General features: G+C 43.6%; 1 protein-coding gene across 1 annotated transcript in view; it reads right to left on the bottom strand.

Annotated features, from left to right (window-relative positions):
- Positions 1-4,797, bottom strand: part of TMEM123 (transmembrane protein 123) — a 37,839-nt gene extending 33,042 nt beyond the window's left edge. Inside the window, exon 1 of the mRNA XM_037029720.1 lies at positions 4,484-4,797. Within this exon, the coding sequence (XP_036885615.1) occupies positions 4,484-4,583 (100 nt within the window). The 5' untranslated portion in view covers positions 4,584-4,797. The remainder of the gene's footprint in view (positions 1-4,483) is intronic.
- Positions 4,798-12,711: the final 7,914 nt, after the last annotated feature.

Below are 12,711 nucleotides of genomic sequence, written 5' to 3' on the forward strand. Positions count from 1 at the left end.
CCTGGCTGACAGTTCTTTGTGTATTCTAGACAGATGAAAATCCATTTCCTGAACCTTTCTAAACTCATCTGTTGACTTAGTGGTGGAGCTTTTTGAGAAGAATGGAAAATTTCCATCCTGGAGATCCTATAAAAATAAATAGCCTGTGATTAATGGGCACTTAGTATTTAACTGAGAACACTGGTAATATATTGTGATGGTGGTGTGAGGAGGGTAGGTTATTCCACACCAAGTTCTAATGTCTACTTTTGCCACTGTTGCAATGAAACATACTGTCAGTAAATCTGGAACTGTATCACTGGCTTTTCATGAAGAAAACATACAGCCTATGTAAAAATTACATAGTACTTACTATGTACCAGCCACTGGCTAACTGTGTAATGGCTCTGCTGAAGCTCATTCATCCACATGAGAGGACACAGTGGTAAGAGAGAAACTGATTTCTGCTACTGCACCCCTGCTGTTCTGAGCGGAGTGGGCGTCATGGGAGCAGCCCTTTCTATTCATGGGTGCCCCGAGGTCTTGTACCACCAATATTCTCTACATGGTATGAAGTTACCAACATTGTGACTTCATACAGTGTAGATAGAGAAGACAAATTCACTTTTAATCGGAAGCCTTCTCAGTATGACTCTTAATTTTTAATTAGCAACTTAAAGATTTGGAAAAGGTTTAGGGGGATTCTATGTCCCAAGTAAGCAACTTTTTCTCTTGGTTTATTCATCTTGTGTCTTTATGTAATGGGAAATTAAATATATATATATATACCACATAGGAAGAGAGCAAGTGCATTACTGTGTACTTTTCACCAAGGTAGCCTTCCTCAAAGAAAACACCTCAGAGTACAAACAAGGTAAGCAATAACAAGTTTGAAGGATCTTTATTACATGTGCAAATTTCTTCCTCTCCATGGAGCTATAATCCACAAAAACATTTGGTGTGAAGATTCAACGCGAAAAAGATCAACGTCAGTAGACTATACAGACGTATATAGCAGTGGGTATCAAACAAATACCAATGTTATGAAAAGATTAGAACATGCCAAGCCTCCCCGGGGAGCATGTAACTTGAATTAGCTCATTTAATGCTCTCAACAATTCTGAGACAGGAATATTGTTTTGCAGTGACAGGAAGTGAGGCCCAGAGAAGGCCACCCAGCTAGTGAGTGGCAGAGTCTGGATTTGGACCAGGCTGTTTAATTCCAAAGCCTGTGTTATGTGAATGCTGAAATGGAACTGTTGATTTTCCACTACAAACCTGTTCTCCCCCAGTCTTCCCAGTTGGTGCATTATCAGTTGTTTGATCCCCAAACCAAAATGTCATCCTTCAATGCCTCCCTCTTCCTCACTCCAAAATCCAATCCATTAGCAAGTGACTTCAGTTCAGTTCCACCTCCTGAGTAGATCTAGAATTCATCCACTTAATCTCCACCATTGCATGCCATCCATCATCTTTGGTCTGGACTACTGCAAGAATCTCCTGTATTTGTCTCCAAGCTATTGTCACTCTTATGAGAGATGATTTCCCGGCAACCCATTTTTAATTTTTTTTGCTTGAGAAAGAAGACTGAATCTCTGTAGCTTTCCTAATGTTTCTCCTTTTTTCAATAAACACACATGAAGTATTTGCTGTGGGCAGGCACTGTTTTTGCACCCAAGAGACAACCCTCAGTACAAGAAGTCTGAAGCTTTACCTGACAAAAAGACCAAGTATTCGATTGAATGATGCGCTGAATGGGAAAAAAAGAAAAACAAAAAACCCCAAAAAGTTAAATTCATGAAGTGGCATAGACTCACTATGGATTTATTTCATTTCCTAATTTGGTAAACATTATGGTGGCTTTTGAAGCCTGCGACCCACTTGAGAAAGTCCCTGTTATTTGAAATGCCATGTTCTCCCCATACCCCCACTCACCACCAGTCTGAGAACAGTTCACCTATGGCTTGCCTGAGAACTGATACATGTAATTAAAAGAGGTAGAAACAGTAATCTCCTCCTGACAATCTATTTGAACTCCTTGGACTTTTCCATTAAAGTCCTTGGACTTTTCCACTGAAGACTCAATAAAATCTCTTCTTTCCCCTAAGGTTGCTCAGGGTGTGTTTCTGTCACTTGCCATCAAGAGTCCTAGTAACAGCCTCTCTCTTCTCTCTTCCCTTAATGTTTCTCATTGCACTACCACGATCTATCCTGTTTGCTAATGTGTTCATCCTTTCCCCCATCCACCAACTAAAGATATTTACGAAGCTGTGCAAAGACTATGAAGGACATTTTTTAAAGTTTTTTAAAAAGACTTTATTTATTTAACTTTAGCGGGGAAGGGAAGGAGAGAGGGAGAGAAATATCAAAATATGGTCGCCTCTCCTGTGTACCCTGACTGGGAATTGAACCTTGATCCTTTGGTTTGCAGCCCCGTGCTCAATCCACTGAGCTACACCAGCCAGGGCGGAAGGACATTTTAAAAGAAGAATTTCAGTAATGTTTTTTATCCTCTCCCACAATATTCTGGGCATGGCTGTATTGTGGATTTAAGCAGTATCATCTTGGTAAGCCAGTATCACCTAATGGGGCAAAATGGTTAACTGAGAGTTTGGATTCCAGTCTGTTAGGACAAACATGTAAAACAAACAACACAGAATAAGTTAGGTAACTTTTAAGTCTCAGTTTTATCTATAAAGTGGGGATAATGCTGTGAGGATTCCATGGGATGTGGTATGGACCCCAATTAGCATAATGTAAAGTACATAAAAAAACGTGTAGTACAAATTAGCTCTATCACTGTATTTCATAATGACACTTTATCAAATTATACACTGTATATGAAGACTAGAACATTTATTTCTTTTGTGAGATATCCTCTACAGAGCCTTTCTTTAGTTTCAAAGTAACATTATTCTCTGTAAAAAATGGATTCCAGTTTATGTTGGTTATACTAGTGCATGAAAAAAAGGCTTTCATATGGTTCAGTACTCATTCCAAGTTTTCCAAATAGCACTAACCTCTTGTGAGACTTTGAGTAATAAACACAACAAGCAGCAAACGTTAAAATAGGGCAAAAAAATCTGTTGTGAAGGCAAAAGAAAAAGAGTAAGGACCCTCAGTTTCTTTAATCAGCAATTCATTAGAGAAACAAAAAAGATTACTGTCACAAAGTAACAAATACAAAATTATTGGTATAAACTTAGCACCAAGATACACTGTTTCATCCTAGATGAAAACTTTACACTTTTACAATAAAACATCTCATAATATTGAAAATATGAGATGAACATGACTTACTGATCCTTTTCTTAAATGATCTCAAAATGAGATCTGCAAAGCCAGTTTGTCACATGCACAATTCAACAAAGCAAACCAAAAAATCGGCAAACAAAAAAAATTGGCAAAACAAACAAAAGTTGGTACTCTCTCACTCAGATTACTCTAGCAAAAGCAGGTGTTGTGCCTGAACTGTCTGGTTTTGCAAGTTGTCCTCTTTATCTAGATAAAACTAATGTTAGGCTAAACATACAGTAGGTGAACAGAATTTAAATCCATGAAAACCTGACTCCCTTAGAGTAACTTCCTTTGGTTTACTGACCATTACCCTAACTTCTATAATAGGGCACAAATAAAATGTAATTTACACAGCAAATCCCAGTTTTCTGGTCTTTTCCAAATAGAACATCTTAAAGTCCCCAAAGGGAAAAGGCCTAAAGGAAAAGCCCTTTTCCACAAGAAAAGTTCTGCCCTCACTGACGACGTCACGGAGTCCTGACCATACTCAGCAAGGATAGTAAGGCTGCACAGCTGATGCACCGATGCGCGCCTCGGCTGGTTTACGGCACACGAGGGGCAGGAGGCGCCCTTCCCACCCGGGCATAAGCCTCACCAGCGCCCGGAAGGGCAGGGTGCGCTTCCTAAAAGCTCCGAACCCGCCACATTAGCCCCAAAGTCTTAACTTGAAAGGTGTGGGGCCATGAGACTATAAATCATTTGTTCGACACTACATAATTAGACAATAAAACGCCACGGAGACTCCCGAAAAGTTCCCCAACGAACTGGTAGACATGTTTCCACAGGAACCGGTAGACATGTTTCTAGCCCACCTACTCTTGAGTACAAAAGAAAGCACTAGATAAAGGGAAAGGTTGGAACAACTAATGTAACACCAAGGGAAGGCTGGTAGACCAACTTGAGCCCTTCGCTGAAGGTCCGTCCTTCGGGTAACTCAACAGGTTATACGCATTCCTCCAGGTTTGCAAACTCGGTTCGCAGAAAAACCGAAGGGATGGTCCAATCTGTTCAGCAGGCGGCTCCGGGGCAAGGGGCAGGCCTGCCGGAGCCTCAGTTTCCCCTAGCCCTGTCCAGTGGCCTCCAGCTTGGACCCGTGCATTCCGCGTAAGACACGCAGAACTTTTCCCCACAACCACATCCCAACTTGGAAACTCCCGCTGGGCAGTGCGCCTCCTCTCCAGATGCGGCCTGGCGCGCAGCCACTTACCCGCCGAGTCTCCACCTTCCACGGCGACCTTCAGCAGCGCCAGCACCAGCAGCGCCCCCACGAACAACAGGGCCCAGCTACCTCTCGTGCCGAGTCCCATTGTTCTCTAGGCAGGACGCAGCGGCCTCGTGGGTCCTCAACCACGGTGGCAGTGGCGCGAGCTAGTGCCTCTACACACCCGAGCCTGTTCCGCGTCCGCCTCCGCCGCGCACGCCTGCCCTCCCGCCACCTGCCCTGCAGTGGCTCAATAGGGTGCCGCAGCAGGGCCTGAAGCTAGCGCAGGGAACCCAGCCCAAGGGGTGGGATGGTGCCCGCGGGGAAGCTCGGGGGCGGGGCCGGTATGCGGGGGGCGGGGTTTGCGATGGTTGGCGCCCTGATTCAGCTCCCGGCGTCCCCCTCTGAGGTGCGCCTGAGAGCCGGAACGCTCGAGCAAGTTTCCTTTCTTGTCGGAAATGGCAAGTTTTGTTCTCTCCGATAAAAGCGAGCACCGCTGCCTCTCCGGATGCTGGGCCCACCAGCCTTCCCTGGGCCCGGAAGGATGTCTGTGAAGCGTAGCTTTCGGGTGGGGGCACTGGGGAGCGTGCAGCTGACAGGGAAAATTTGCAGGCGAGGGCAGCAGAGGAGGTGAGGGAGAGAAACTCGTGGTAGGATGGGGGTGGGATTCCTTCTGAGAGGTCCCGAGCTGTTGGCGCTTTCCTTTCTTGACCCAGCCTAAGTTGGGTAGGGAGGGGGTGGCGATGACAGACACATTTCATTGCTTAAGTTCATCTGTAAAAAAGCCATGATCCTATATCACAAATTGTACCTCATCCTCTTCCACAGGTTCCCTGCATCTCTGGGTAACGATACATTCTGTGCAAAAAAAAAAAAAATTAGTGGAGTGGGGAGGGATAGATGGGAACAGAAGAATTGGTAACATTTCATAGGCAAGTATAGCCAGCCACCAAGGCTGAGGTTGCACAAATCCCACCTAGTCCCTTCTCTCCTTGGTATCTGTTGTCCCAGTTCAGATGGAATACATGTTTTGAATAGTTTTTGGATAAAGCCCTTGGAACCAGTTCCACTAATTTGTCTTGACTTGCAGTGCTTCTAAAGTGTGCATCTTCTTTTTGCTGAGAACTGAGAAGTGACCTGTAGCAACCTGTGGCTGATGCAGGAGAAACACTGGTTTGAGTCCTGGTTTGGGTGGGAAACCATCAGTGAGGATGAAAGACAGAAGAATCCAGGGCACTTAAAATCATGGCGAATCCCCCATCTGCAAAGCTCTAAATGCTGCAGGTCTTTGGCATTTGATCCAAATCTTATGAAATAAAGGCCACATCACATTTAACTCCCCAAAATATGTTATGGGAGATAGTGCTTTCTGATTTCAGGTAAATCTATCCATATGGAGATGACCTCTCGTAGAGATTAGCACGGGCAAGCTCTCCTAAATATACAGGCTTCCACCTGTTGATTCAACCCAACCTGGCATCCAAAATGGGCAAAAAGCAAGCTCTGCACATTTAGCTTTTGGTTATTCCACTTAATTGGGGAGTCTGATGTAGGGATCAATTGTTTTGATGACTGAGTACTTGTCCTGGTGTCCAAGCATTTCACAATCCAAGCTAAACCAGTCTTTCCAGCCTTGGTTTGGCTGCCCATGGGCAATGGTGCTTTCCTGTTGCTGGCATTTGCATACATTGTTCTTTCTTTCTGAAATGCCCTCCTCCTTTTCCATTCTCTTCACCAATCCACATCTAACACTTTCTTTAAGGCTCAATGTACATCTGTCTGGGGTGGAATATGAGATGATTGCAGAAGTGAAATGAGAAAGTATGAAATACAAGATGTCTACTTGACAATTTCTCCTGGGATTGACCTTGATGGAGAAGCACTCAGATGTTCTCTGTGGTCTGATTTCTGTACCTCAGATATATGTGGGTGTGAGCACAGAACTGTGGGTTGGCTGTGTGTTTTTTTTCTGGTCTGAGGAGAGGTGAAAAGGGCAAGAAACTGTGTTCTTTCTGCCATCTTAGAAACTCCCATGAGAGATCTGAATTCTATGAGGGAAAATCTAGACCCAGTTTTGTCTCAGGCTCTGCTCACATCACTGCACCAACGTTTTACTTTAGTGACATGAAATGTTAATATAACAGCCTGGAAGCCCTTGGCAGTCTTTGTCTCCTCTACTCTTCCAGTCTTGTGTCTGAATCCCTCTCTGTAACCTCACCAGTGTCCTCAAAGTTCTGCAAATATGCCAGGGCCTTCCATGCCCTGTGTCTTTGCTCCTGCTCTTCCCTTTGCCTAAAGATGCCTTCTGACCTCTTCTCCTGGGCAGTTTTCCCTCATCTCTCATGATTCCCTTCTTATGTCACCCTCTGCCCAGCCATCTGGGCAGATTTTAGTGCTCTAATCCCTCTGCTCATACTTTATCAGTTTGGTCTCCCTGCATCCACCCTCCATCCCTCTAATCTGTTCTTCACACAGTAGCCAGTGGGATCCGTGTACAGATTCCAGATCATGCTACTGCCCTGCCACCTTCCCCAGTCCAAAGCCAGGGCCTGTGTCTTCATGACCTGCCAGGGCCTACACGACATAGTCCTTGGCTACTAGTCAGTTTCCATCTCAGAGCCTTTGTGCTAGTAGCTCCCTTACATCATTTAGGTCTTTGCTCATCTCAGAAAAGCTTAAATTTCTTTAAATTTATTGATATGAAAGAGAGAGGAACATTAATTCATTCTTCTACTTATTTATGCATTCATTGGTTGATTTTTGTATGTGTCCTGATGGAGGATTGAAACAGCAACCTTGGTATATCTGGATACTCTCCAACTGACTGAGGTACCCAGCCAGGGCCAGAAAAGCTTGTCTTGAATACTCTACCTCACAGGGTTTTTTTTTTTTTTTTTAAATATTTATTTATTTATCTTTAGAGGGGAAGGGAAGGAGAGAGGAAGAGAAACATCAATGTATGGTTGCTTCTCGTGCATCCCTTGCTGGGAACTGGCTCCTGCCGGGAACTAGCCTGCAACCCAGGCATGTGCCCTGACTGGGAATCGAACCTCGATCGTCTGGTTCACAGGCCCGCGCTCAATCCACTGAACTACACCAGCCAGAGGCCTCTACCTCACAGTTTTATTTGTGTTTGTAGCATCTAGTGCTCCATCATATATAGGACAGCAGACATCAATGCATACATCATTATGCTCATTTATATGTTTCTTGTTTGTCTCTCCTACAAGGGTGTAAGTTCTACTGATACAAGTAGATGCCCTGGGCAGGCCCCAGAGTGAGGGAAGGGTTGCAGGAAACACTGGAGGCGGTGGGGATGAAGCTGAGCCTGGTGATTGGGGACAGATTTCCCTACCCTGGGACTGAGACCCAGCAAAAGTGGGGAAGGGAGCAGTGGAGGCTGCACAGGTTGGAGAGGGTGATTGATGGAGGGAAAGCCCTCCTACTCCCTTCTTGATCATGGCAGGAGGGGGAGGTGCTGACCAGCCAGTATAACTTGGAAAAAAAGGAATGGATTTCAGAGCACACAGAATTGGGGCTGGGAAATTTAAATGTAGGGTTGGGAAAAGCATGCAGCTTCTTCCCCTCACCCTGTCGGAAGCCAGCTGGGCCATGTCCCAAGAATGCATTGCCAGGCTGTGGCTGAGGGACACTGTGGTGTCCCCCATGCTGCATGGATGGTCCTGGACCAGGCCCTTTTCTTTCTCTGAGGTCAGTGCACAGATACGCAGGCCAGAGCACTCTGGCTCTGGGGGCTGGAGCAGCCACAGGTGCCGCACCCCACAGATGGAACCCATGTATGACCAGCTGTAATAGTTGGCTGCGGCCCAGGCCCCCCGGGGTGAGAAGCAGCTGCGGTGTGGCAGTGGCAGCACCAGCCCCACACACCTGACTCGCACACCCGACTCCCCAGAGTGAGCCTGATGCTGGAGAGTCACCACATAGCAGCCCTGTGCTCTGTGGGGCAGATAAGAATGGAACAGGATTTCTGGGCTTGGTTTGGGGTTTCAGTCTTTGGGGGAACAAAGGGGGTTTTTTCCTCTGTTTTGCAGAAGAGAGGAACCTGGGGTCAGGGAGTCTCTTGCTCCCCCAAATTGTGCAACATTTTAATAAAAACCATTTTCATCCCCCACCAACCTTTGTTTTCTGCCTGTGTTTGGAGGCAGGCAGCTGCACACCACTTTTGTTCAGTAACACTATGAGAACAAAAGTCTGTATCTGAATGTGTAACTCTAGTTTAACTCCTATCACACATTGTATAGGACAGTGGACATCTGTCATATTTATGGATACCTATCATCTTTTGACTAGCTTTCCTTTATTTAGAGCTTAAATCCCCAACCTCCCTTGCAATTGGGCTCAAAAATGTGATCGAGACTCTGCCAATCAGGCTCATTCATGTGAAACTTAAATTCGAGTATGAGCAACCAAAGGCAGCCAGGCTCTGCATGGCACTTCCAGTCTTGCTGAAATGAGTAGCAGCAGAGGTGGCTGGCTTTGTTGGCGGCACAGTAGCACCAGCAGTTTCTCTGGGGCTGCAAGACTGAGTAGCTCATGCAGAAGTGACAATGGTAGGGAGCTGCAGTGAAGTAGTTTCCTCACAGGACTAGTTCTGTACCTGTTTTTGTTTTGTTTTGTTTTGCTTTGCTTTACTCTCGGATGCTTAGCTTTAGTTATGATTCTCTACACTGTCCAACAATTCTGAGACCTACCCAGTATCTTCAACATATGCCTTTTCTGCTAAATCAGCAAGAGTCAGCTTTTCTTGCTCACAACTAAGGATCCTGACTTTATATAGTTGATTATGTCTTTTCCCCGCCATGAGGCTAAGGTCTTCCTTAGATGATTTACCAACTATTTGTTGAGTGCTTACTGTGTGGTAGACAATGATTTCCCAGACCTCCCAGTCTAGTGGGAAGGGTATGAGGCCATAAGGTTTGATCAGGGAAAAGTATGCATTGAAGCCAGGGTTTGTGTCTTCATGTTTGTGTGCAAGGATCTAACACACTTCCCATCAAATAGAAAGCATTTCCTATAAATTTTGGAGGAAGACAGAGAAGAGCAAAACTCTGGTACTCCACTCCCTTAATGATGTTCTTTTGTTTCATCCATCCTGTATTTCTCATATGTCTGTGTCTTTGACTTGAGGTCATGTGAGGATGGACCAGAATTTGGAACCATGGCCCATTTATTCATTCAATCACTCAACATCTAAAAATCTATTAAAACATGACATGCTGAGAAACAGCAGTGAATAACACAGATCTACCTGCTTCATAAAGTGATAGACCCCTGCCCCCGCCACCCCCGAGAATGTTTTTAAAGTGAGTTGTTTTCTAGATAGGAATGGCAGAAGCTGCTTCTGTTATAACTATACAGAAGATACAGAGATGTCATGTTTTCCCACTGACACTTACTTATATCCCACAGTAAATTTTTATTCATTTAAAATGGAAGAGGTGATAAAGGAAAGCCCATCTCGCTTGATGTCCACAGCTGTGTATAAGCCAATCTGTTGATAAATCAATATTTGCATGAGGAATGAATCATAATCCTACTGACGTTGAGTCTGTGAGGCAGCTGCAAATAAGGCAAAGCGGTGGAGAACTTTAACCAAAAATTATAAATTGGCCTGTGGCCACGTCCCTGTTTCTGCCAATTTCCTGTTAAGTTTCATTTTAGCAGATTGACAGCGTGTTATAAACTGTGATTAAGTCTTCACAATGAAGTTCATTTATTGTGTTTCTTCCCAATCCTTTCTTCCAACCTCTACTTCCTTTCCCCTGTATGCTAGATTCCCTGTTTTTCTTGTACCTTCTTACTTTTCCTTTTTATTTTTACTTCTTTGTCTTCCCTCAGAGTGTGACTCTATTTAATAAAACCCCAAAATTATGGTGTATCTATTCTGTGTTCAATGCTACATAGGATTTTCAGATTAGGACAAAAACAAAAAGAAACTTTAAATTGGGAAATGTTTCAACCCCCATACCCATATAAGAATTTAATCAGTGTAACTTGCAAAATGCATAAACATCTGACCATGTGAATTTAGAGTGTTGATGGAAGAAATCATTTTAATATGTATAGAAAATTTGGAATACTCAGGAGCTGAGTGCATATATTTGTTGCTACTTAAAATCCTGACCTTTTAGTCCCATTGGACCTGGCAGTTTTGTTTTAGCCCAGTCTTTTCAACTCTGTTTCCTGGTTAACCACCACCAACTTCTGTTGTAGACTCACAAGTTTGATGTTATATTATAACAGTATTATATGTCAACTGTGTGGTTATAAACTTTATTTACATAAAAATACAGTAAAAAGCCCTGGCTGGTGTAGCTCAGTGGATTGAGCACGGGCCTGCGACTCAGACGATCGTGGTTCGATTCCCAGTCAGGGCACATGCCTGGGTTGCAGGCCAGGTCCCCAGCAGGGGACACACGAGAGGCAACTATACATTGATATTTCTCTCCCTCTCTCCTCCCCTTCCCCTCTAAAGGTAAATAAATAAAATCAAAAGAAAAAAGAAAAAAAAGGTGTCCTTCCTTAAAAAATACAGTAAAAAAAAAAATAAAAGCAAAAGTAAAAATAAAACAAGTAAAAAAACAAGTAAAGGTAAAGAATTAACAAAAATAGAACCATGAACTCTTACACAGTTGGATTTTTTCTCTTGAAACAAGGAGTTCAGAGAAGAAAGGTTCCAGGTAGACTAAAGTTTTTAAGGAATAACTTCTCAAAATGGGAGTGAGGAGCTGTGTCTGAATGTGAAGAATCTGCTTGGGAGGGAGGTGGTGATGGTGAGTCTTCAGTATGAGTTCTGGGCAGAATTATGTTGTTCTGTGAAGACAGTAAGAAGATGGGATATGAGTTCAGAGACTTTGAGGGTGGGCGCAAGGAAGCCCCAGGGGCCTCTCCATTGTTAAGTCCTAGGTTGTTTATTGCTCCTACTTTGACTATTTTTGTTTCTTTTCTGTAGGCTACACAGATTCCAGATTCAGCCTCCCTCCCTTTCCTGTTTGAAGTCACTGCCTATTCCATCCTTTGGTGTTATTTCCTCAAGTCTTTATACAAGATAGTTCTAAGTCCCCAAGCTATTTTTCCTAGCTGCCCCAGAATATAAGTGCTTTCTATAGAAAGAGTTTCATTGCTAGTCACTACCAAGAAATTGAAAAAGATAAAATAGCTGTTGTGAGGAAGTTAAAAAATAACCTGAAATAAAATTCTCAAGGTCTTGTTTCCTACTTACTGTTTCTTCCATACAGGAAATAAAGAAGTAGGGCTGACCATTTACTCATTCCAAAATATTTTGAGCAATTGAAAATACACATATACATATATAAAAACAATTACAAACAAATTCTGCAGAGAAAACAGCAATGTAATGGAGAACAACTGAGTGATTACTTTAGCATAACTAATCAGAGAAGTCCTCTTTAAGAAGGTAAAAGTTAAACTGAGTCTTTAAAAGGAGCTGTGTAAAAACCAGGGGGGAAGTACATTTCAACCAAGCTTGGTTCGTTTGGAGAACAGAAAGAAAACCAGTGTGGCTGAGGCTTAATGAGTAAGGACAGAGAAGTACAGGGCTTTTCGGGTGAGGAATTTGGATTTTAATTCAAATATGATTGAAAGCCATTCAAGAGTTGGTGAGTGACATGTTATGATTTACATATTTTTAAAAAGGTTATACTAACAGCTATAGAGAGGAACAAGAATAGAAACCAGTTAGGAGGAACCAGAATAGAAATAGGGAGTCCAGTTAGGAGGCCAGGGTATGGTGGCTTGAACTAGGCTTGAAGTAGCAAAAATGGAAGAAGTGAATGGATTTTGGATGTTGATTGAGTGTGGAGTCAATTGGATGTAGTGGTGGAAGGAAAGCGACCCTAAGGTTTGTGGCTTGTGTACTGGGTGAGTGGTGGCTCCACATTCCATATCCTGGAATGCTCACACACTTCCTGAATTCTGTCCCACTGTCCTGTCATTTCTAAGACTCTTCTAGTGGCCTCTATCGAGAGTGCATACAGAAATAGCCAAGGCAGAACAGAGTGTTGTAATCTCCTGTTGGTATCTACATAGGCGAAGGGGTACTAAGCAGTACTGGGTGTTACTGAATTCTACTGCCACCCAGGAGCAGTGCTCTTTGGGTATTACCTGGATTGGAGGAGGACAGGAAATAAGAAATATAGTTCAATAGATGAAACCATTTTTATAGAGTGATCCTAGTGCTGGGGAAGTAAAAC

This window comes from Sturnira hondurensis, unplaced genomic scaffold, assembly GCF_014824575.4.
Source record: "Sturnira hondurensis isolate 20B ecotype Veracruz unplaced genomic scaffold, ASM1482457v3 Scaffold0020489, whole genome shotgun sequence".
NCBI lineage: Eukaryota > Metazoa > Chordata > Mammalia > Chiroptera > Phyllostomidae > Sturnira > Sturnira hondurensis.